At 64.8% G+C, this 24,105-nt stretch overlaps 2 protein-coding genes across 3 annotated transcripts; both read left to right on the top strand.

Annotated features, from left to right (window-relative positions):
* The first annotated feature begins 5,317 nt into the window (after positions 1 to 5,317).
* C1QL1 (complement C1q like 1) lies at positions 5,318 to 11,253 on the top strand. The gene is made up of 2 exons (XM_071728309.1): positions 5,318 to 5,989; positions 10,533 to 11,253. The coding sequence occupies exons 1-2, from the start codon at positions 5,423 to 5,425 to the stop codon at positions 10,710 to 10,712; spliced, it is 747 nt and encodes a 248-aa protein (XP_071584410.1). The 5' UTR covers positions 5,318 to 5,422; the 3' UTR covers positions 10,713 to 11,253.
* Positions 11,254 to 12,006: 753 nt separating this feature from the next.
* Positions 12,007 to 22,508, top strand: KIF18B (kinesin family member 18B). Of its 2 annotated transcripts, none has more exons than XM_071728540.1 (16): positions 12,007 to 12,149; positions 12,494 to 12,901; positions 14,779 to 14,936; positions 15,211 to 15,315; positions 15,599 to 15,709; positions 16,357 to 16,554; positions 16,642 to 16,818; positions 17,550 to 17,624; positions 17,740 to 17,846; positions 18,419 to 18,545; positions 18,762 to 18,880; positions 19,561 to 19,754; positions 20,455 to 20,953; positions 21,690 to 21,785; positions 21,923 to 22,002; positions 22,208 to 22,508. In XM_071728540.1, exons 2-16 carry the CDS (start codon positions 12,595 to 12,597, stop codon positions 22,312 to 22,314), a joined length of 2,460 nt encoding a protein of 819 aa, XP_071584641.1. In that variant the 5' UTR covers positions 12,007 to 12,149; positions 12,494 to 12,594; the 3' UTR covers positions 22,315 to 22,508. The 2 variants fall into 2 exon arrangements, with proteins under 2 accessions (XP_071584641.1, XP_071584640.1); XM_071728539.1 differs by having other exon boundaries at positions 20,452 to 20,953.
* The last annotated feature ends 1,597 nt before the right edge of the window (positions 22,509 to 24,105 follow it).

The raw sequence follows: 24,105 nt of genomic DNA, 5'->3' as shown, positions 1-24,105 counted from the left end.
GCTCGGCTCCTCCCCGCACTGCTCGGGAAAGGTCAGAGCTGAGCACACAGCTCACGGCTCAGCCCCGCACGGAGAAACGGGGGGGGGAGCACGGCTGCCAGGGGGGCTGGGGGCTGGGATGGGGATGGGGTTACAGGCTGCGGGGCTGGGGTGCAGGCGTGGGGGGCTGGGGTCTTGAGATGGGGGTATGAGGTTCTAGGGTGGGGATCTGGGGTTCTGTCTGGGGGTCTGGGGTGGGGGGCTGGGGCTCTAGGATGGGGGGCTGGGGTTCTGGGATGGGGGTGTGGGGTTTTGTGATAGGGGTCTGGGATCAGGGGAGGGAGGTCTCAACATGGGGGGCTGGGGTTCTGGGATGGGGGTACCTGGGTTCTGGGGTGGGTATCTGGGGTCCCAGATGGGTGCCCTGTCCCAGTGCCATCCACATCCCAGTGTTTTGGGGCCGGGGGCCATTGCACCCCCCTGCACAGGGTGGTCCTGAGGCCCTGGGCTCTCCCCACCCCCTGTCAGGATGGTGGCCCAGGTGACAGGGACATGGCAGAGCTGTCCCCAAGGCACAGGGACCTTCCCTGGGGTGTCACATCCCTGTCCCCTCCTGGAGCCAGGCACCCCCCCGACCCCCCCAGCCCGGGGATCCCAGGACCTGGAGCCGGGGGGGTTCTGGTGTCGGCCCCTGGGTGGGTGCTGGGTGCCCTGGGTGCTCACAGTGGCCGTGGGTGGGGGCCTGGAGGGCAACGAGGGGGTGGGGAGGGGGGGGACGATGACACCCCCCAGGCTGAGCCCCCTGTGCTGGTGACACATCTGCTGTCACCGTGTCCTGTGCCCCCCCTCCCCCCCGTGTCCCCCCGGCTCTGTGTGCAGCCCCCCCCCCCCTCCCCCGCACGGCCAATATTTACCCTGCTGCAAATTGGTGCTGAATCAATTGTGCTGCGGCTGCTGCCGGGGGCTCCTGGCAGGCAGACACCCACCCCCCTGCAACCCCCCCTGCAGCCCCCCCACTGCAACCCCCCTGCTGCAACCCCCCCCTGCAACCTCCCCCTGCAACCCCCCCCTGCAACCCCCCCCTGCAACCCCCCTGCACGCTCCCCATTGCATCTCCCCCTGCAACCCCGCTGCAGCCCCCCACACCCCCCTTGCACCCCCCTGCACCCCCACCCCTGCTGCACACCCCCTACTTCACCCCCCTGCAGCCCCCCCGCTGTACCCCCCCGCCCCCCATTGCATCCCCCCCCGCTGCACTCCCTCCCTCATCCCCTGCACCCCCTTCCTCCATTCCCCCTCCCCCCTTTGCAGCATCACCCCCGGACCCCCCCCGCACCCCTCCCTGCACCCCCCGCACTGTGCCCCCCCCGGTACCCCCTCCCTGCCCCTCACCTGCCCCTCCCCCAGTGCTCCCCTTCCTTGGTGCCCCCCCCGGAGTCCCCCCTGTCCCGGTGCCCCCCCTCAAGCACCCGCTCCCCCGGGGTGTCACCCCCCAAATCTCGAGGCACCCACTGAGGGGAAGGAGGGGGACCTGCAGATAACTCCCCCCCCCCCGTGGCTGTGGGGACAGGGGTGACATTCCCCAGCGGGTGGGGGGCCCGGTGCCCGGGCAGGGGGGTCCCCAATGTCACTGCGCGGCCCCCGGGGTCACGGGTGTCACCGTCCCTCGTGTCCCTGGGGAGTGGCGTGGTGTCACTGTCACTGCGCGGCCCCCGGGGTCACGGGTGTCACCATCCCCGTGTGGCCCTGGGGAGTGGCACAAAGTCACTGCCACCGCTCCTGGGCTGTCACACGGTGTCACCGTGGCCACACAGTCCCACTCGTGTCACACCTTGCTGCCGCTCAGCCCCGCAGGACTGGACGGTGTCACTGCTGCTCCCCAGGGTGTCACACGGTGTCACTGTCACCGCGCAGTGCACAGGGTGTCACTGTCACCGCGGGGCTGCCCATTGCCACGCAGTGTCACTGCAGCTCCCGTGGGTTGTCACACGGAGTCACTGTCAGTGCCTGATGCACAGGGTGTCACAGAGCGTGGTGTCACTGCACGGCCCACGGCGTGTCACCCAGTGTCACTGTCACCACTGTCCCACAGTGTATCACCCACTGTCACTGTCACTGCATGGCCCACAGCGTGTCACCCAGTGTCACCATCACTGCTGTCCCACAGTGTATCACCCACTGTCACTGTCACTGCATGGCCCACAGCGTGTCACCCAGTGTCACCATCACTGCATGGCCTCGGGTGTCACACACTGTCACCACACAGGACACTCCCCAGTGCCACCCCCTGCACATCCTATGGGCTGTCACCCCGTGTCACCGCGCATCCCTCAGCTGTGTCACACCATCTGCTGTCACCCAGTGTCACTGTGCACCCCCGGCTGTGTCACACCATGGGCTGTCACCATGTGTCACCTCCAGCTGTCACCCCCTGTCCCCACCATCCATTTGCACCCCGGGGACCCCGCAGCAGGTCCCGGCAGCCCCGTCCCCTGGGGGACACATCCCCACCCCTGTCCCCTCCTCGTCCCCAGACGGGTCCTGAGCAGCCGCTTCCCGTCCCTCTGTGCTGTCCCTGTCAACCGCGCTGTCCCTGTCACCCGGGCTCTCATTAAGCCGCGCTGTCTGCAGCCCTTAATTGCCGCGCGGCGGGAGGGTGGCGGGTCCCGCGGTGGCCCTAATGAGGCAGCGTGACAGGGACAGGGACAGGGGGGAGGTGCCACCCCTGGTTTGTCCCCTCCTGCATCTGGGCTCCCCCGTGGGATAAGGGACAGTGCCCGGTGCTGGGCTGAGAGGTGCTTGCACTGACCCAGCTGGCCAGCTAGCCACCGGGCCACCACTGGCCAGCCAGAGAGCCGCCGGGGCAGCGGGCTAGCCACCAGCCAACAGGGCAACTGCCCGCCCAGCCAGCTAGCCAAGCAGGAAACGAAGCAGCCAACTGGCCAGCCAGCTGGCCCACCACCTAGCCAGCTAGCCAAGCAGCTAGTCCACTGCCAGCGAGGCAATCAGCTGCCAACCACCCAGCTAGCCAACTGGCCAGCTAGCTAGCCAACCGGCTAGGGAAGCTGCAGAGCGGGCACCCACCTGCCATGCACCCAACTCTCTAGCCCAGTGGCCAGCCACACATCCAGCCTCCCAACGAGCCATCCCAGTGCCACACCAGCCAGCTAGCCACCTGGCCACCAGCATGGCCCCCAGCCCTGTCCTGCAGCTCTGTCCCCATGGGTTCCCTGAGGTGTGTCCGTGTCACCTCCTGCTGCCCCGCTTAGCCCTGGCACACTCAGCACAGCCCAGAGGAAGCCCCCAGCCCACCCTGCTCAGAGCCACCCCCGGGGCTGGGGATGTCCCCCGGATTGTCCCCAGCCGGGCACCAGGAGCCGGGGGTTCCCTCCTGCTGGAATCATCTCCACCCCCGGATGCTCCGAGGGGGTCTCCCCCTGCTCCCCCACTCCTCTCCCTCCTCCAATCCTCCCTGTGCCCATCCCTGTCCCCACCCCGTGCTCGGGCTGTCCCTTCTCAGGGCTGGAGGTGACACAGGGCTGGGGTGGCTGATGGCCCCAGAGGACAGGCTGGTCCTGGACACGGACACCCGGACACCCGGAGGGACTCCTGGACAGCTGCCACCACGGTCTGGGCAGCAGCAGAGGGACCCCTGACCACCTCCCGCCCCCATCTCCAGCCGAGGCTGCCCCCACCCCTGGGTGCTCTGCCCACCCCGGGGGGCACAAGGACCCGGCCCTGGGTCCCCTCCCAAGCCCCGCCTTGGGGACACGGGGGGGGGGGTTTGGGCGACAGGACCCATCCCCACCAGGGACAGCCCGTGGTCCCCAGCCCCCCTCCCCCCTCCGCCTCATCTCCAGCTCTGAGCATCAGCACCGACCCCGGGGTGGGGCACGGTGTCCCTGTCCCTGTCACAAGGGTCCGATGGGCAGAGAGGGGAAACTGAGGCAGTGGGGTGGCCTGGGCTGTGGCACCACCGCCAGGACGCAGTGGCCAGGACCGGGGATGTACCCTGATGCACCCAGGGGGGTGTCCCCTGTGTCCCCACTGGAGCCACCACGGGTTCCCCCCGGGGAGACCTCTCCGGGTGGGTTTTGAGGCGCTCGTTAATGAAGAAAGATAATGAGGGGGGGACAGTGACAGGGGAGAGGACCAGGGAAGGAGCCGGTGACAGGACGGTGACAGCGTGGGGGGACAGGAGGGGTGGCAGCTCCCCCACCCCGGAATAATCCCCCTTCCCCAGCAGTACTTGTCGCTTTGTCACCAGTTAATTGATTTTCCCACGCTGATTAAATTAGAGCCTCGGCGGGGGGACACACGGGGACAATCGATGGGCTGCCAAGTGTCCCCTGCTCCCCTCTTTTCTGTGCTGGGGGCTGTCCCCTGGGTGTGGGGACACGTGTGTGGCACCACACGGGGACACACGCCCAGCGTGGGGGGTTCTGCGTGGGGACAACGAACCCCTGGACCCCACAGGGTGCGTGACAACCCGAGGCCACCAAACCGCTGGGACACGCAGCACTGGGGTGGGTGGCACTATGACCGTGTGTCCCTCCCCTGTCCCCGCCGTGTCCCCTCCCCCCTACCCCCGTTGCGTCCCCCCCGGCCCCGCGTCCCTCGCTCACCCCCGGTGCTGGCGGCGGCTGTCACTTGCCATCGCGTCCCGCTGTCCCCAACGCGGCTGACACAGATGGCAGGCGACAGCGGGCGCAGCCGCGCGGCCCCGTGTCACGAGCCCTTTTTGGGGCTGCTACCCCAAAGCGGGGCCCCGCTGTCCCTGAGGTGGCCTCGATGTCCCACCGGCGGTAGCATCTGGTCCTGTCACCCCGCGGTTAACGCCAGCGGGTGCTTGGTGTCACCTGGGCTGTCCCCAAGCCTGCGCCCTGCGGGAGGGGAAACTGAGGCACGGGAGAGGGAAGGGCCTGGAGGTGCTGCCTGGACCCTCCCCATGGGGACACGGGTGGCAGTGCCGGGGGTGTCCCCAGCCCCACGGGGACACGGGTGGCAGTGCCGGGGGTGTCCCCAGCCCCACGGGGACACGGGTGGCAGTGCCGGCCGGACAGGGCGGGGCTGGGGGAGACCCCGGGGGTCTCGGCCGGGGGGGGCGTGTCCCTGCTGGGGGCGTGGTCCGGTATATGGGCGTGGCATCCCGGATGGGCGTGTCCTGTGACTTGGGGGCGTGGCTCGCGGTGGAGCCGGGGGCGTGTCAGTTACTGGGGGGCGTGGTCTGTGCCGAGGGGCGTGTCTGGGGGCGTGGCCCGGGCGCGGGGCGCTCGGAGCCGGCGGAGCGCAGCGGAGCGGAGCCGCCGCCAGCCCCGGTTCCCCCCGCCCCGGTCCCCCCCCAACCGGCACCATTCCCACCCCCGGGGGGCAGCGCGGCCCGGCCGGGCGGCGGCTCAGCCTGGGCCGCAAAACTTTACTGGCGGCGGCGGCGGGGGTGGTGATGGTGCTGGGGCTGGTGGTGCTCATCCCGGTGCTGGTGAGCTCCGCCGGTACCGACGGCCGATACGAGATGCTGGGAACCTGTCGGATGGTTTGCGAACCCTACGGCCCCGCCGCCGCCCCCCCGCCACAATCGGCCGACCGCGGCCCCCTCCCGCCGCCCTCCACCCTGGTGCAGGGTCCCCAAGGCAAACCGGGGCGAGCGGGGAAACCGGGACCGCCGGGACCGCCGGGAGAACCGGGACCCCCGGGACCGGCGGGGGCGCGGGGCGAAGCGGGACGACCGGGACCCCCGGGATTACCGGGACCGGGGGCTACGGGTGCCGTTAGCGCGGCCACCTACAGCACGGTACCGCGCGTCGCCTTCTACGCCGGCCTCAAGAACCCCCACGAGGGCTACGAGGTCCTCAAGTTCGACGACGTGGTCACCAACCTGGGCAACAGCTACGACGCCGCCTCCGGCAAGTTCACCTGCGCCATCCCCGGCACCTACTTCTTCACCTACCACGTCCTCATGCGCGGCGGCGACGGCACCAGCATGTGGGCCGATCTCTGCAAGAACGGGCAGGTAAGGGCTGGCCATCCCCAGGGCTACCTGGCCATCCCCGGGGCTACCTGGCCATCCCGGGCTACCTGGCCATCCCAGCTACCGGCCCCACTGTGGGGACCCCAAGCACCGCAGAAGGGCTCTGGGTGCTCTCTCTGGGTGCTCCCTCTGGGTGCCCCATCCTTTTCCCAGGGTGTTGGTGGGCTCTGGATGCTCCCTCCGTGTGTTCCATCCTTTTCCTGGGGGTGATGATGGGCTCTGGGTGCTGTCCCGTCCTTTTCTCAGCCTCAGGGATGCATCCCCAGGATGCTCCATCCTTTTCCCGGTGGTGCTGTTGAGCTCTGGGTGCATTCCTGGGATGCTTCATCTGTCTCCTACACCCCGAGATGCACGCCAGGGTGCTCCATCTTTCTCCTGGCCCTGGAGATGCCCTCCTCTAGGGTGCTCCGTCCTCCTCCCAGTGGTGCTGATGGGCTCTGGGTGCATCCCTGGGATGTCACATCCTTCTCCCCGCTGCACAGATGCCCCCCTGGGGTGCTCCATCCTTCTCCTGGCCTCAGGAATGCACCCCCAAGATGCTCCATCCTTTTCCCAGAGGCGATGGTAGGCTCTGGGTGCATCCCTTGGGTGCTTCATCCTATTCCCATCCCTAGGGATGTATCCCAGGACTCTCTGTACCTCTCCTCGTGGGGATTATGAGCTTTGGGTGTATCCCCAGGGTGCCACATCCTTCTCCTGGTCACGGTGATGCACCCCGAGGTGCCCTGTCCTGCTCCCAGTGACATGATGGGCTCTGGGTGCAGCCCCGGGGTGCTCTGTCCTGCTCCCAGCTCCGGAGATGTTCCCCCAGGATGCTCCATCCTTCTCCTGGTGACAATGATGGGCTCGGGGTGGGTCTGCAGGGAGCCCCATCCTTCTCCTGGTGACAGTGACAGGCTTGGGGTGCATCCCTGGAGTGTCCCCTCCTTTTCCTGTTCCCAGAGATGCCCCCACCGCGTGTCCTGTCCCCCGGCCAGCGCTGGGGAAATTCTCTGCAGCCATTGCCGTGCTGCCCTGATGTGTCCCCTGGGGTCCCCTCCGTCCTCTCCTTGGCCCCCCTGTCCCTTCGGGGAGCCTTGCGGTGTCTCCTCAGTGTCCCCGGGGTGCCCTGCCCTCCCCGGCCGTGTCGTTGTCCCCACTGGGACCCCCCGGGGGGGTGGGGACAGGGCTCTCCGCAGGGGACAGTGTCCGCGGTGGCCTGGGGGACACACAGAGCCCCTGCCCTGCCGCTGCATCCCCAGCTCTGCTGCTGTGTCAGGAGAGATGTCCCCATCCTGGGCCGGGCTGCGTGGGGACACCGTTGGGGGGGACACTGTGGGGTGGGCACCTCTGTCCTCCTCACCCCCCCCCAGCTTCAGCATCCCTCTGGAAATCCTCCCCATCCCAAGCCGCAGCCCTTCCATCCCGGCGGCTTTCGGGTGTCCCTTCCCCACGCCGTGCCCCCCTCCCCCGCCACCACTCCAGGCACGAGCCACGACCCCCGGATTGTCACCTCAGCTCAGTCCCCTGGGGTGGCACCACAACCGGGATTCATCCCGCTCTCCATCCCGTTGTCCCGGCACCAAGCCCCGCGTCCCCATCCCGAGGACTTCGAATTAACCCACAACTGAGTTATCAACCCCAAAACTCGGCCGGGGGCAGGGGTTGGTGTGCGGGGGCACCGCGCTTCACCCCTCAGCTCCGCAGCCCCTGAGCCGGCAGCGCCGCGGGGGCAGGAGCCGCTCACTGGGATTTTCCATCCCAACACTTCAGATTTTCTTTTATTGGTTTGGTTGGTTTTTTTGTTGGTTTTTTTTTTTTTTTTTTTTTTTTTTTGTTTTTTGTTTTTTGTTTTTTGTTTTTTGTTTTTTTTTTGTTTAATGGGTTGGGGTTTTTTGTTTGGTTTTTTATGGTTTTTTTTTCTACCACCACCCCTTATCGGGGGGGGGGGGGGGGGTGTCCCGGTGTCGCTTGTCCCCAAGCACCCTCCTCCTAACTCCGGACCGAGCAGCCCCCCCAAAAACACCCACCCATTGCTTTCCCCACACAGATTTTTGGGGACCCCAAAAAACATTTTTGGGGCCCCTCCCCACCCTTCCTAGCCCCGACCCCCCTGGCTCCGCGGGGGATCTCGCACCCGGATAATTTTCCAGCAGCTCCGGAGAGAGGAACCGCGCTGTGTCGGGCTCGCCATGCAGCTTCGTTAACCAGTGGTTAATTACCACCCAGCTCTCGGGGCTGCGGGAGCAGCTCAGGAGACCGGGGAGCGGGCCAGCCCAGGTTCAAAAAGGTCCCCCCTAAACTGCCCCAAATCGTTAAAAAATGGGGTTAATTAATGCTTTGTTACCAAAAATAGCCCATCGCCGGTAAGGCTGGGGGGCCCGGGGGGGTCCCCGCGGATCAGCGGCGATCCCGGCATCGCCCGAGGGAATGGTGGCTTCGGGGGGATCCTTCTGCCCCCCCCTCTACCTCTGGGCGCTGCAGGGTTGGGTGCAGCCCATCACCGCTGCATCGCGACTGGAGTTAATGAGAGCCCGGGGAGGGCCTGGCTCCTGTCGGGTAATTAGCATTAATTATTATTTGTATTGAGCGGGGCGGAGGTGGAATGCTGGACGAAGGGAGAGGCAGGGGGGTCAGAGCAGGGAGGTTCTGGGGTCCCCGTGGTGGGGGTGACAGCGGAGCTGGGGGGGCCCCACTCGGGAGGGGTGTGTGTGTGTGTGCCTGGGAACAGTCCTCAAGGGACTCCTGCAGGGGGGAGGGGCGCCTGCCATTGTTTTGGGGGGTCCTGGGGGGCTCTCGCTGCTGTGCCTGGGGGTCCTGGTGACACGTGGGGCACATGGTGCCCCGAAGCACCGAGTGTCACTGTGAGCGGCTCAGCCTGGACAGGGGAGCACCCCACTATCCCCGTCTGTTCCCTCTCCCCCCACCCCCTTGGGTGCAGCCAGCCACCCTAACCCCATCCCGCGGGGTCCCAGGGTTGGTGACAGCCCCCAGTGGTGCCACTGGGATAGGTGACAGTGGCTTCATCATGGCTGTATCCGCCTCACACACTGTTCTCACCTCTTGCTCTGGCACGGGGAAACTGAGGCAGGGAGGGGCCGAGGCCATCGGGGGGGTGCAGTGGTCCAAGATGGTTCCTCCCCCCCTCCCCTGTGCGGCGGTGCCGGCCCTGGCGCTGCCATTTGTCTTCCCCGGTCAGCTCCAGGGCCGGCGGGTGCGCGGTGACGAGGCGGCTCCTTAACGAGGGAAGACGGATGGCACCGGGTGGCAGTGGCCGCGGGGGGGGGGGGCGGTGGCGGCAGAGCCCGGCGCCAAACAGCTTCTCCTGGTGCTCCTTCCCCGCTGCTTCTTCCCCCCCTCCTCTTCCTCGGCACAACCCCTGGGGATCGGGGCCTTGGGACCCCCTGAGATTCGCCCACGGGGAGGGGACCCCGATGCGGTGTCAGGGTGTGCAGCGGGGGGGTGCTCGGGGGGTGTTGGTGATGGCAGGGGGTGATGGGGCACAGGCAGCCCAGCAGGACCACCGGCTGGGCCGTCGGGAGGTGCCAGAGCGAGCGGTGCCTGAGCTCCTGGCAGCTGCAGAGCCACTCCCGAGGGGCACAGGAGCCCTGGGACCCCTGTCAGGGTGGGTAAAGGACAGGGATACGTGGGGACGATCCCCTCCTCCCCTTCCCTGCCGGCTCTGGGGCCCGGCAGCAGCTCGGCGGTGGCTCCCCACCCACCGTGAGCCAATTAAGAGCCCATCCTCCTCAGCGGTAATTAGGAGCAGCTTCTCCCCGCCGCCTCGCTTGTGCCTTTTCGCTGGGGATTGTACCTGCCGGCTTGTCCCTGTCACCCAGCGCCATCTCCCCGTGAGGCGCCGGCCTTGATTTGATTCCCCAAATTATCCCGCAGCTCCAGCCGGGGCGGCTCCGACACCTCCGCTTTTCCACGCACCTCCCGGCCCTGCCCCCCGCCCCGGGGTGAGCATCCCCCCCAGAGCCGGGTTTGGGCTGGGGGGATTTGGGCTCAGCCCTCCCCCCATGCTCCTGGTCCCCGGGGAGCTCCTGGGAAGAAGGGGGGGGACGTGTTGGGTGCATTGGGGCTGGGCTGGGAGATGGGTCCTGTGTCCTGTGTCCTGGTCCTGCATCCCAGACCAGAGCTGGGATCCTGGCTCTGGGTCAGGGTCTCACATCTGAACCCAGACTCAGGATCCCATGTCTGAGTCCTGCACCCAAATCCAGAGGGGAGGTCCCAAACCTCACCATGGTCCTGCACCCCAACCCAGAGCTGTCGTCCCACGTCTGAGCTGTGATCCCACCTCCAAGTCCTGGTCCTACACCTGAGCTCCCCAGGTCCCGGAGAGGCCCTGGGTGACACTTGGAGAAGCCACCTCCATCCAGAGGACATTTCTGCGGGGTGGGGACCCAGGGCACCCCGCACTGCCCACGCTGGCAGGTGTCCCCCTGCCCGCAGGGGAGTGGGGATGTCCCCAGGGATCTGAGGGCCAGGCTGTCCCCTGAGCCCCCGGGGCCCAACCAGGGTGACACGGGTGTCCCCTGCGCAGGTCCGGGCCAGCGCCATCGCGCAGGACGCCGACCAGAACTACGACTACGCCAGCAACAGCGTCATCCTGCACCTGGACGCGGGGGACGAGGTCTTCATCAAGCTGGACGGGGGAAAGGCCCACGGGGGCAACAACAACAAATACAGCACCTTCTCTGGCTTCATCATCTACTCGGACTGAGCCCAGGCCCACGGCATCGCCCCACAGTGCTCCAGCCCCACGGCATTGTCCTGTGGTCCCCCAGCCCCCCAGCATCCCTCTGCAGCCCCACAGCCCCACAGCATCACCCCACAGGTGTCCAACCCCACGGTGTCCCTCAGCTCTATCCCTCTGCCACGGTTTGGCCCCATAGAAACCCCCCAGAGGTTTCCAACCCCACAGCAACCCCACCCCCCCCAGTATCCTCCGGTGACCTCCCAGGCCCACGGTATCCCCCATGCTGGTCCAGACCATCTGTGGTGACCCAACCCCCCCTTTCCCATCAGCTCACCCCACAGCTGCCGATTTGGGGCTGGGGGTTCCACAGGGGACTGCTCCCCCCCCTCCTCGTGCTGTCCCCCCATGCCCTGGCTCTCTGCTGCCCCCCACCCCAGGGCGATGCCGGGGGTCCCCCTGCCAGGTGTCCATTCGGGTGTCGTTGTTCCCCGGCCCCGTGCTGGGGGGGTTGTGCTGGGGGTGCCCAACCCCGGGTGACCCCACAGTAAATCAGAGCTGTGCCCTCTCCCTGTGTCTGTGTCCCTGTGAGAGGCAGAGCCCGTGTCCCCCACCCCGGGGACAGGGTCCTCCTGCCACCCCCCGGCCGACTTCCCTTGGCCTCATGAATCTCCCGGACTGGGGGTGCCGGGAGGGGCTCCCCTGTTCCCCAGTGCTGACGTCGCCTCAGCCATGTCCAGAGGGGACACTGGGGGTGCCACCACCGCCATGTTCCTGTCACCAGAGCCCAGGGGTCCCCATGGGAGGGTGGGACGGGTGTCCCTTCGGGGACACGTAACGGGGAAGGTGCTGGGGCCAGGCAGGGCCATGGGGACCCCCGGGCACACGGCCCCATCCCCGCTGCCTCGTTGCGGGCAGGACGTGTCCCAGTTTGCGGTGACAGCGGGTGCCCGGGGCCACCATCCGCCTGCAGACCGCTGCGGCAGGGTCAGGGGACAGGAGACAGGAGGCCCTGGGGAGGTGCGGGTGGCCCTGGGACAAGGCGCAGGGTTCGTTTCTCGGTACTACCGGAGGGGGAGGCAGCGGGCGGGCAGCGGGGACTCGGTGGGGCCGGAGCTGTCAGCCCTCAGCTGTGGGGGGAATGCGGCCATTCGGGACTGGTGTGGCTGCAGCCACCACCCGGGCTGGCACCGGGCGGATCCTCCGCGTCCCCGGGGCCCTTGGCCGGGCTCTCCCCGCCGGGCAGCGTTTGTGCCACCGGTGCCCCCCGTGGCCACGGCGGGGAGGGGACGGGGCAGGGGAAAGATGGCGGCCAGCGCGGGGACAAAGGGCCTACAACTCCCATGGGGCACCGCGAGGGGCGGGCCCGCGAGGGGCGGGGGCGGGGCTTAGACGGGAGGGGCCAATCAGGATAGGGGGCGGGGCCTGAGCGTCCGTTTGAAAGAGCGAGCGGCGGCGGCAGCGGTGAGAGGGGCGCTGGGGATCCGGGGAGCACCGCAAGGGACGGGAGGGGACACTGCAGTGCTCGGGGGGACCCTGGCACCGGGGAGGCGGGAGGGGTTTGGGGGGGAGGATGGCTGCCGGGGGGCTGAAGGGCAGGGGGCAGTCTGGGGGAGGCTGTGGGGGCACAGAGAGGGGTGTGGGATCCTTGTGGGTGGGGGCAGAGCTGTGGGAAGGGGCTGTGGGGGCTCCGAGGGAGCACAGTCCTGGGGTGCTGCGGGGGGTGCTAAGGGCGGCTGTAGGGGCACCGGGGGGGTTACGGGGCTCCTTTCCTCCCTGTCTCCGGCTGAGCCCTTCCTCCTCCCCAGAGCTCTTGAGACCCTCGGGACGTTTGAGCCCAGAGCCGTGTTCTTTCTCCGTGTTCTCCGAGTTCTTTCTCCGTGTTCTCCGTGTTTGCCTCCCGGTTGCCATGGCCCCCAGCACCCCCCTCCCGGAGGAGGGCACCGTGGCCGTTATGGTGCGCGTGCGGCCCCCCGCCCCCAGCGAGCGGGACCGGTCCGGACCCCCCCTCCTGCACCTGCGGGATCAGAACATCATCGTCTTCGATCCCGAGGAGCCCGGCGGCCTGCAGCCCCCCCGGGGGCCCAAGCACCACGGCAAGGACCTCACGTTTGTCTTTGACCGCGTGTTCGGGGAGGGGGCCACGCAGGAGGAGGTTTTCCAGCACACGACCCGCGGGCTCCTGGACAGCGTCCTCAGCGGCTACAACTGCTCCGGTGAGAGCCAGCAAAGGCCTCGGCTTTGGAACAACCCCCCCGGATGGGATGAGCTGGGAAGCTGGGAAGGGAAGGAGGACACAACAGCAGGGAAACGTGGAATTTAAACGTGGGGACACCAAGCTGTGGTGATTGTAATTGTGATCGGGAACCTGGGCTGGAAATGTCACCTCCCCTGCAGATGGGGGAAACTTTTCTATAGAACCACAGGATTGGTGTGGGTTGGAGGGACCTTGGAGCCCATCCAGTGCCACAGCTCCTCTGGGCAGCCTGGCCCGGGGGGCTCAGCACCCTCAGTTCAAACCATCACCCCTTGTCCTGGTACTACAGGCTCTGGTGAAAACTTGCTCTGACTTTTTTCAAGTCCCTTTCTATATGCAGAGAGGAATATAGAGGCAAATTTTTTTTTTTTTTTTTTTTTTTTTTTTGTGAAAACAATCATTTATTCATTAGGAAGAAATAAGAAATTCTTTGGGGTGAGGGTGCTGAGCCCCTGGGTGCCCAGGTTGCCCCCAGAAGCTGTGGCTGCCCCATCCCTGGCAGTGTTGAAGGTTGGATGGGGCTTGGAGCCCCCTGGGCTGGTGGGAGGTGTCCCTGCCCATGGCAGGGGTGGCACTGGATAACTTTTAATGTCCCTTCCAACCCATTGTATGATTCCCTGGAACAACCTTCCTGAGGTCATGGCAAGTTGTGGTCAAAGTGCTACTGGAGGTGATGATCTTGTCCAGGTTCCCTTTCCCATGGAAGGCTGGGCTGGATGACCTCTCCAGGTCCCTTCTAGCTGGTGATGCTTCATAGGGGGTGTTGAAAGGTTGGGATGGAGAATGAGAGGAATTGCAAGGTCTGGAAGAGAAGATCTGTGGGTCTGTGACACTGAGGGTCACAGTGATGCTCAGCAGTCCAGAGATGGGATGTAGAGGATGGAGGTGGCCTTTGGGGCAGGAAATGAGGCTGGGCAGGTGCTTCTTAGGGATTTTGAGAGATGAGGCTCCACTTGCTCCTTGCTTTCCTGGGGTGGGAAGGATAGGAAGAAATCCAGGATCCATGGCACAATGAGCCCCTGGGTTTTTCCATCGCAGCCCTGATGGGCAGAACTGTGGGGAGGGTGCTGGGCTCTGGGGGGGTTGCTGCTTGGGGGGTTGCTGTGCTCCTTGTGAGGGTCTCCCTAAGGACAGTTCTGGAGCTCCTCCCTCCGGGTCTGAAAGCTCCTGGCCCATCAGCACCGGGCCCGGTGCCACCGGTGGCTGTCAGCAGAGGAGCAGCTTAACGAGCACACGGCTCCTGTCTCATCACGGGCCGGGAGCTGGGGCTGCAGGATGCTATTCCTGGCTCTCCAGCGCCGCTGTCACCGTGCCCACCTGGCAGGAACAGCTCCTGTCTCGATCTGCATAAAATAACTCTGGGAGCCTCAAATGAGGGAGCAGCAAAACCACCGAGTGCTGCTAATGGGGAGAAGGGCTGAGGCTCTCCAGATGGGCATGTCCTGAGCTGCTGGTGATGCTTCAGAGAGGGTGTTGAAAGATAGGGGTGGAAAATGAGAGGAATTACAAGGTCTGGAAGAAAAACACCTTCTGGTGAGAGCCGGGGGAATGAGGCTGCTCACCTTGTTAGAGGGAAGGTCTGGGGGGGACCTGAGCACAACTTCCAAGTGGGTGAGGGTTTGCTGACTGGTTCTGGCTCTGCTAAATTAGAGAGGCTGAAACAAGGGGGGAAAAAAGAAAAATATGTCACTAAAGGCCCGTGCAGGCAGCAGGGAGGGTAATTAGCTTTGCTTTGTCTCTGCAAAGCCTGGGAGTGACCCCACTGCAGGGGCTGCTGTGGGAAGGTTCTCTCCTGTTCCTTACTGAGGTTTCAGCCACCCCCCTGTTTCCTCCCAGTGTTTGCCTACGGTGCAACAGGAGCAGGGAAAACCTACACCATGCTGGGCTCCGAGAAAAACCCCGGCATCATGTACCTGACCATGGTGGAGCTCTACAGGAGGATCGAGGCCAGGAAGGAGGAGAAGGGCTGTGAGGTCCTGGTCTCCTACCAGGAGGTAACACTGCAGCCAAACCACGTCCCCTCCTGTCCCCTCCCATCCCTGGGTCTCTGACACTGAGAGCTGGGGTTGTTCTGGACCCTCTCACGCCCCACTGGGGACCTCCCTGTGCCTGGTGTCCCCAACCTGGCTGCTTCTGCAGTCAGAGCTCAGGGTGTGATGGGGTCCCAGAAGTGTTTTGGGGGGACACCAGGGGGTGTGTGACACCAGGGGGTGTGTGACACCAGGGTACAAAGCTGTCCCCCTGCCTTACACTGAATTCTTGCTCCAGGTGTACAATGAACAGATTCATGACTTGCTGGAGCCCAAGGGGCCTCTGACCATCCGGGAGGATCCTGAGAAAGGAGTCGTGGTTCAGGGCCTTTCCTTCCACCAGGTGGGTGCAGAACCAGGCACAAGGGTTGGGTGGGCACTGTGCCTACACCAGTTCTGAAGGAGGAGATGTGGGGATGAGGGACATGGGGCAGGGGTGGCCTTGGCAGTGCTGGGGGAAGGGTTGGACTCCATGATCCTAAAGGTCTTCTCCAACCCTGAGGATTCCATGTTTGTAAAACATTGGTGCCATCTGGGGGGCTCCTGCCTGGCAGCACACGAGTCCCCAGGATTGCCCCAGCCTGGGCTGCTGTGCTGGTTCTATCCCTCTGCCTCTTCTCTCCCAGCCTGCATCAGCAGAGCAGCTCCTGAAGATGTTGGCTGATGGAAACAAGAACAGGACCCAGCATCCCACGGATGCCAACGCCTCCTCCTCTCGCTCCCACGCCATCTTCCAGGTGAGGGATGGGGCTTGGGCTGGGATCTGTGCAAACCACAGCCTGGGGAGGACCCAGGACTGACCCCCAGCACCTCCAGGCCTTGTGGGAGCTGCTCCTGGGGGCTGAGGCTGGGACAGGGCCCTGGGGAAGTGTTTGCTGCTCCTGGGAGGGATGCAGAGAGGGAGCTGCGGAGTTATGCTGTCACAGGAGACTTGGTGGCCATGTCCCTCCTTGCCCACATCAGCCAGCAATGGGGATGGGCACCAACTGCCTGGGCTGGATGTCACCCTGGGGGGTCACAGCCTCCACTGGGTCTGGGTTTGTGGCAAAATCCACAGTTGGTGTCTGGGCTGGGGCTGTCACTGTGTGAACAGTCCCTGGGTCCCACCAGGGCCTTTCAGGGACCCCTCCAGCTGTGCCTGCTCCTTCCCCACCCCGGGACATCCCAAGTGTTTTCTGTAGCTCTCTCACTTCTTGTGAGATCCCTCGTGTGGCTTTGCTGCTTGTGTCCTCACCAACTTCTCAGCTTGTCCCCCTTGCTGGGCTCCTCTTCCCCCCAGGCTCCATCCTGTGCCCCGGGTGATCCCTTTGTCCCTCCCTGACAAACGGGGGAGCCGAGGACGCTGCCCCCACCCACCCATCCCCCCCTCCTCCCCATCCCTCAGGTCCACGTCAAGCAGTGGGACCGCTCCGGTGGCCTCGCTCAGGATCTGCAGGTGGCCAAGATGAGCTTGATCGACCTGGCAGGCTCGGAGAGAGCCTCGGTCACCAACACCAAGGGGCAGAGGCTGCGGGAAGGCGCCAACATCAACCGCTCCCTCCTGGCCCTCATCAACGTCATCAACGCACTGGCCGACACCAAGGTAACCCCGGGGGGACACGGGTGTCCTGGCAGGGTGCTGAGCACCCCGGGGCTGGGACCTGAGCAGAACCTTCCCCTCCACTCCCAGAGCAAGAAGAGCCACGTGCCGTACAGGGACAGCAAGCTGACCCGGCTGCTGAAGGATTCCCTGGGCGGGAACTGCCGCACCGTGATGGTGGCGGCCGTCAGCCCCGCGGCCCCCGCGTACGAGGACACCTACAACACCCTCAAGTATGCCAGCAGGGCCAAGGAGATCAAACTGCTGGTGAGCAGCTGGGGCTGGGCTGGGGAGGGCCCGGGGCAGGTGGGGTAGGTTAGAGCCATGGGATCCTTTGGGTTGGAAACATCCAAGTCCAACCATTAACCCAGCACCACCCCCCATGTCCCTCATCCCCACATCCCCAGGGCTCTGAAACCCCTCCAGGGATGATGGGGACTCCAGCCCTGCCCTGGGCCAGGCCCTGACAACCCTTTCCAGGGAGAAATTGTCCCCAAGCTCCAACCTAAACCTCCCCTGGCACCACTTGAGTTGTGCCAAAAGTTCCTCTTGTCCCATCCCTTGTTCCTTGGGAGCAGAGCCCGACCCCCCCTGGCTCCAACCTCCTCTCAGGGGGTTGCAGAGAGCCACAAGGTCTCCCCTCAGCCTCCTCTGCTCCAGGATCAACACCCCCAGGGCCCTCAGCTGCTCCTGCTTTCTAGAGCTTAGGTGCCCCCCCTCCTCTTCTCCTACTTGAGTTTTCCAGCCCTGGGAAGAAGAGTTTTCCACTCTGGGCAGAAAGCAGCCCCTGAAGCTGCAGACTCTGCTGTGTCCTCTGCTTCTCATCCCAGAAGGACTCCTGATTGCAGCTGTGGCTCCCTGAGCCCAGATCATGCCCAGTGCAGCCCCCCTGGGGGTCTATGGGGGGGGGGGGGGGGGGCTGGGTGCTGCAGAGCTCCATGCTGGGGAGGTTCTCGTGCTCCCCCCATGCTCTGTAACCTCTCTCTCTGTCTCTGCAGCTGAAGAGCAATGTGGTCAGCCTGGACAGTCACTCCTGCAGGTTTGCTGTGACCTGTGAGCAGCTGAAAGCAGAGGTGAGGTGCTGGGGGGTTGGTGGGGGCTCTGTCCTTTGCTGTATTTTGCTGGGGACATGGAGCTGTGAGTCCTGGGGTGGGAGATCCCTCTCAGCAGCAGATGACCCTTCCTCAGGTGGCTGAGCTGCGGGGGAAGCTCCGCACCTACGAGGATGCTGCCCAGGAGGTGAAGAACCAAACCCTGCTGCCCCCTGTCAGCTCCAGCCCAGTGGGGCTGCCCAGGTAAGGAATGGAGGGACAGACCCTGGTGTGTCCCCTGCTATGGAGTCTGCAGGGTTCTAGTGCTGGGTCAGAGCCTGGGATCCATCAGAAAGCAGCTGAGCTGCTCTCCTTGTGGACATCATCATCATCATCATCAGGGCTCAGGTTCAGTTCAGACCCCAGTGTGCAAACACCAAGGAGAGCTGGATTGTAAGGCCAAACCTTTTCTCTGATGCATCCCAAAACTTGTTGGGCAATGCAGTGGCTTCCCAAGAGAATCTCCTCTGGCTCTGTGTTTTCTTCTTTGGCTTCTGTGACAGAACATGAGGAAATGGCCTCAAGTTGTGCCAGAGGAGGTTAGGTTGGAGCCTGGGGACAATTTCTCCCTGGAAAGGGTTGTCAGGGCCTGGCCCAGGCTGCCCAGGGCAGGGCTGGAGTCCCCATCATCCCTGGAGGGGTTTCAGAGCCTGGAGATGTGGGGATGAGGGACATGGGGCAGGGGTGGCCTTGGCAGGGATGGGGGAAGGCTTGGACTCCAGGATCCTAAAGGGCTTTTCTAACCAAACCAATTCAATGGATCTCTGGCTCTGTAGGTTCGAGGATGCTGTCCCAAAGACAGGCTCAGCTGTGGGTGATCGTGAGGAGGGTGATGGAGAGGAGATGGAGCTGGAACTGGAGGCTGGGTGGCCACTTGGACCACAGCTGGGAGTGAAGGAGAAGGTGAGAGGAGGGGTGGGCAGCATGGGGGGGCTCAGCATGAGGACTGGGACCTGGTGGGGCTTGGATCCTCTCCTGGGGTCAGCTGGAAACACTGGGAGAGGGCAGGAGCTCTGCTGCTGTCCCCTCTGTTCTCCCCAGGGAGCAGGGAGTGTGGGGACCAAACTCGGCTCAGCTGTGGGCCAGGTGGGTAAAGGTTTTTTTGTCTGATTGCTCCAGGCTCCAGAGGAGATGCCTCCCAGCAGCTCTGGAGTAACCCAGCAGACAGACACCCCCCAGCTGGAACCAAAGGAGCTGAGCCACCTTCTCCAGGGGTTGTCCAGCAGCCAGATAGAGACGTGAGTGTCCTTGTGCTGTCCCCACAGGCCACTTCCTCCTGTGGAGGTGGAGTTTTCCACCCTCCTGTTGCACAGAGGCATCCTAGGGGTGGTCTTGATGGACACAGGACCAAGCCTTTGCCTGCAGGTGATTGCCTGCCCTGTAAAATCAGGGGTTTGGCTCCTGGGGTTCTAATCCCATGGGATAATTTCTCCTGGAAATGCCAACACTGAAGGTTTCCAGGCACAGCATCCATGTGAGCCTTAAGTGTGTGGTGTTGGTTCTGAGCTGAGCTCTGCCATGTCCTTCATCCCCCCCCCCCAGCTCCCCTGGGAATTCCCTCTCAGGGCTGCTGTGGCACCATCCTCTGCTGTCCCTGCCCCAGCATCTTGGTGGGATTAACCCTGCAGGAAGTTCTTGGGAGGGAGGGTGACATCCACGTGTGCCACATGAGCTGATGGGTGTCTGAAGGCCGTGGGTGCTATTTGGTCCTTTGCACCCAACAGAACAGAGCTGCCCCCCCCAGGTCCTCCAGCAAGAGCTTTGCAGCTTGGGGATCTCACAGCTTCCAAGTTGGTCCTCTTTTCACCCAAAACTCTGCTGATAGGCTCTGCAAGTGTCTCAGAGATGGTGGTGCTGAGTCTCTGGTGCTGGTGGCACTGGCTCCAGCTCAGCTCCTGTTCCTGTCTGTCCCTGCCAGGTTGGTCACCACCCTCCTGTGCCTGGTCCGCAGGCAGTGCTCCCTGCTGAGGGACCACCACCTCCTGACCCCCACCTTGGCCCTGGAGCTGCAGGAGCTGGAGAGCCTCATCCATCCTGAGCCTGGGCTGGTGCTGGAGCCAAACTCCTCTGCCAGCAGCCCCACGGGGCAGAAGGGAGAGCAGAGCAGTGATGGTGAGGGCTGGGGGTGGCTGGGGGCAGAGATGAGGACAGGACAAGGGGAAATGCTCTAAAACTTGAAGAAGGGAGATTTAGGTTGGACATGAGGGAGAAATTCTTTGGGGTGAGGGTGCTGAGCCCCTGGGTGCCCAGGTTGCCCCCAGAAGCTGTGGCTGCCCCATCCCTGGCAGTGTTGAAGGTTGGATGGGGCTTGGAGCCCCCTGGGCTGGTGGGAGGTGTCCCTGCCCATGGCAGGGGTGGCACCGGGGGGGCTTTAAGGTCCCTTCCAACCCAAACCAGTCTGGGATTCTATGAAGTTTCTCCTGAGGTGGCCCTGGAGCAGTTTCAGGAGTGGGGGCACAGCAGGAGCTGGGGGCAGAGTCTGTGTCTGCTTCATCCAGGGTGATGCAGAGCACAGCAGCTGCTCTGGGCATCCCTGTCCCTTGTCACCTCTCTGGTGCACCGTGCAGCTGGCAGCCTGCCCAGGGCTGGGCTCTCCCTCCTCATCCTCAGCTCCACAGTGACACTGGGGGCTCCGCAGCCCCGGGCATGGGGACAGCCCCAGGACACTCCCTGGGGATCAGCAAAGGTGGTGGTGGTGGGGTGGTTTGTGCTGTGGTTTTGATGGGAACCCCCAGGGGTGGGGGCAGAGGGGGGGGTCCCGGGGTGCCGGGGGAGGGGAGGTGACTCTGTTTCTCCTCTGGTCCCGCAGCAGCCGTGCCGCTCACCCCGCACCGCACCGCCCCGCACGGCTCCCATCTCCTCCTCCCGCTCACCGGCTCCACCCCGGTGTCTCTCGGCTCCGTCAAGAGGAGGAGGGGGAGGTCTGAGACCCGCAGCAATTCCCAGCCCGGAACTCCCCACATCCCCAGAGCTCAGAGGAGAAGCCAGCGGGGAGGAGAGGAAGCAGCGGAGCCGCAGGGGCTGAGGCAGAGCCCGGGCAGCCCCTGCCTGGCAGCAGCCGCAGCTCAGCCCCTCGGCCTCTCCCCGGTGCCCTGGTGCTGCCCCCAAACCCTCAGCAAGGCTCGGGGTCCCCTCTCCACCTTGGCCGCCCAGAACGGGGGGACCCTGCCCGTGCCCCCCCCCCGGGTCCTCAACCTCACCTACGAGATCTGCGACTCGCCCCAGTCCCCTGCCCCAAACCTGCCCGGACCCCCGGGCTGGGAGAGCACCCAGAACCTCCGGAACAAGCAGGATGGATCCTTCCCCCCCAGGTCAGTGCTCCTGGGGACGGCTGCCCTGGGTGTCTGGGGATCCAGGGGGATCCTCGGTGGATCTCTGCAGCTCTAGGAGGGGACATTGGGCAGGGGACACCTGGGCTCTCTGTGAGTCACTTCCGAAGATACAGAAAGCACCCCGAGAAAACCCATTTCTCTTTTTTTTTCCCCTTTGGCCATGGAGGAGCAGCCTCCAGGGAGCTGCAGGAGCCCCCAGTGCTGGTTGGGGATCAGAAGGGCATCACTGTGCCTCCCAGGGAGGTGGGAGTGAGGGTCAGAGCTAGGCAGTGGGGGATCTGGGGGATTTTTCTTTATTATTTTTGGTGTTCTGATGAGGCCCTGGCTTTTACAAAGCTGTGTGAGTTGTGTGACCACCCAAAGCCAGAGCTGGGTGCAGCCCTGGTAACCCAGGACCTCCCTGACTCTCAGGCTCCTGGAGCTCTGGGAAATGGTTCCTACACCAGGGAAATGGTCCTGGGGAGGGGACCTGGGGGGCTCCTCCTCTCTGGAGGATTTATCCCTGCTGAAACCATTTCCTTGCCACCCCAGGCAGGTTCCCTCCACCTCCTGTTCCCTGCGGGTGGCTGGAATTGGAGGGAACTGGGTCATGATCCAGCCTGGACACAGATTTTCCCCCCCCCCTCCCGTTTACCCTGGATGCTGATTCCAAACCCTCCCCCCCCCACCTCCTGTTCCTCCCCTTGATGCTGACCTCCCTCTTCTCTCCCCCCAGACCCTGCATCCCTCAGTGTGCTCCAAGGTGTCCCAATATCCATGAGCCCCCCACCCTCCCCAAGGACCCCGCACCCAAGCGGAGGCGATTGCAGAGGTGAGAGCCCTGAGCAGGCAGGGTGGGGGCTGCCACCCCCTGCCCTCTGCTCCCCCCCACCCCCTGCCCTCTGGGTATGATGTGGGGGTGACCTCGGGGAGCCCCAGGAGCTAAACCAGATCCTTTCTCCTTCCCAGCACCTCATCCCCCTCCCTGGGGGGCCCCCAGAGCCGCATTCCCCAGCTCCAGAGATCCGTGCGGCCTTCCCAGATCCCAGGTGAGTCCCGGGACCCCCTCTCCCCACTGCACAATGGGGCCCCTGCACACTGGTGCTGGGTCAGCCCCCTCCCAGTTCAGAGGGGGGGGACCTGCTGGTGGGAGGTGGGGAGTGGGGGGGGTGTTTGGTGCTTGGAGGGGTTGGGGTTGGTGCTGTTTCCAGGAGGTTCCTCATCCCCCATCCCTCCTTCCCCTCCACCCCACAGGTTCCATGTCCCAGAGGGGCTGCAGGAGAAGGACCTCCAAGCGGGTGCCAGCCAGAAGCCTCGCCCCCCCTGTGCCCACCCCCCAGCCAAGGGAGCTCCTGTGCTGATGGCTGCACCACCCGGGACCCTTCCCCTGTCCCAGCCTTCCACAGCCACCCCTGTCCCCTGCTCAGCCCCAAATTGTTCTTGTACCCCCAAAGTCACCCCCAGCCCCTCCCTGCTGTCCTGGCTCTGCCCCCCTCTTGTACCCCCCTCCCCGGGGCCCTCGTTTGTTGTTGTTTCCCCCCCCTGTTTCTTGTTGTTGTTGTTATTGTTGCTTCCCCCGGTTGTTGTTGTTGTTGTTGTTGTTGCTCCCCCTGGTTATTGTTGCCCCCCTGTTTGGGGGTGTGTTGAGCACTGACACCCCCACCGTCCCTGTTAATAAACCCAATTGTTGGGAAGCTGAGGGGATGGGGTGGTTCCTGCTTCCCACTCCCTCTTGGGGGAGCTGGGGCTGGGGCTAGGACAAAGCCCCCATTTCAAGGAAGGGCTTGGAGGGGCCCTGGAGGTTTCTGGGCTGCTTTGCTTTTGGGGAGGGGGAAACTTCTGCCCTCTTTCCTCCTAAAATCCCATTCCCCTCCAACCCCCCTTTTTTTTTTTTCCTCCCTCCTTCCTTTCTTTTTCTTCCCTCCCCCCTTTTTCTCCCCGGGGGGTTGGGAACAGGCTGAGCATCCCTGCCCCCCCCCTCCCTGAGCTGCCCAGCCAGGCTGGGAGCGGGACAGAGAGGGGGGGGGGGTGGGGGTGGTCCCAGGGGTCTGGGGGCTGCACCCCCCAACCCCCCCCTTCCCCCTTGGCAGCCGCTGCTCCCTCCTTTGTCTTCCCGAGCCTGGAAGCTGCTAATTAAAACCTCCCGTTCGTTTGTCTCATTAAGAGGTGGGGGGGAGGAGGGAGGAGGGAGGGGAGCCCAGCGCTGCCCTCCCCCCCCCCCCCCCCCCCCAGGGACCCTTCCCCGCTTTGATCGCGGCTGCGGGGGAGCGGCACAAAATCGATCCCCGGGGAGCGGGAGGGGGGGCGTGGCGGTGCCCGTGACCGTGGGCGGGCGATGTCTCCCGCGTGTCCCTGCTCAGCGGGATGGGGACACCACGTGCACCCCCACCCCAAACCCGGGGGCCCAAGGGGCTGGCTGGGGACAAGAGGGTCTGGGGACTGAAGGGGGATGTGGCAGCCCTGCCACAGTCCCACCAGTATGACCAGCCCCGTGGGTGGCACCGATGGGGACACGGCTGTCACCACAACCCCCTGTGCTGGCCCTGTCAAGAGCCCAGTGACAGTGTCCGTGGCCCTGCTGTGTGTCCCTGTCCCCAAGCCTTTCCCGGACATCGGCTGCCACCTAGCTGCCACCCGGCGAGGCCTGTCCCCAGAGTGTCCCCATCCCTGTCCCCAGAGTGTCCCCACCCAGGGACCACCCGTCCCCCGCTGCCTCTCAGGGCACCCATCCCGATGCCACCCCGTGTCCCTTATGTCCCAAAACACCCGTGTCCCTTGGCGGGGCTGTCCCCATGGCTGGGAGGGGACAGGGCTGGGGGTGGCCCCGTGCCCACCCCCCATTTCCCGGCAGCGCTGGGCACGAACCCACCCGGGACCGGCCCCGGGGGACCCCCAGGGAGCCCCTTTCCGTGGCCTGGGACAGCCCCAGGCCCAGGGAGGTCCTGGCCCCCCCACCCCATCCCCCCCGGCAGGGCCGGTGTGGACAGAGCACCCACAAACTCAGTGCAGGGATGAGCAGCACCCCGGGAGGGACCTGGGAGGCTGTGGCTGCTTCATCAGCCGCACGGCCTTAATTAGTGCTCTGTGTAATTAGCTGGGCACTGCCCGGCCGCGAGCTGGGGGGGGGGAAGGGCAGGGTGGTACAGGGGGTG

Source organism: Heliangelus exortis, chromosome 29 (assembly GCF_036169615.1).
Source record: "Heliangelus exortis chromosome 29, bHelExo1.hap1, whole genome shotgun sequence".
NCBI lineage: Eukaryota > Metazoa > Chordata > Aves > Apodiformes > Trochilidae > Heliangelus > Heliangelus exortis.
Note: the sequence above shows the minus strand (reverse complement) of the source record. Positions and strands in the feature narration are given on the sequence as shown.

Bases quoted from the DNA above. Each gene is read 5' to 3' on its own strand.
- C1QL1 (XM_071728309.1), top strand. From the start codon at position 5,423: ATGGTGCTGGGGCTGGTGGTGCTCATCCCGGTGCTGGTGAGCTCCGCC. The intron at 5,990-10,532 runs GTAAGGGCTGGC...TCCCCTGCGCAG, and splicing joins ATCTCTGCAAGAACGGGCAG to GTCCGGGCCAGCGCCATCGC.
- KIF18B (XM_071728539.1), top strand. From the start codon at position 12,595: ATGGCCCCCAGCACCCCCCTCCCGGAGGAGGGCACCGTGGCCGTTATG. The intron at 16,555-16,641 runs GTAACCCCGGGG...CTCCACTCCCAG, and splicing joins ACGCACTGGCCGACACCAAG to AGCAAGAAGAGCCACGTGCC. The intron at 16,819-17,549 runs GTGAGCAGCTGG...CTGTCTCTGCAG, and splicing joins CCAAGGAGATCAAACTGCTG to CTGAAGAGCAATGTGGTCAG.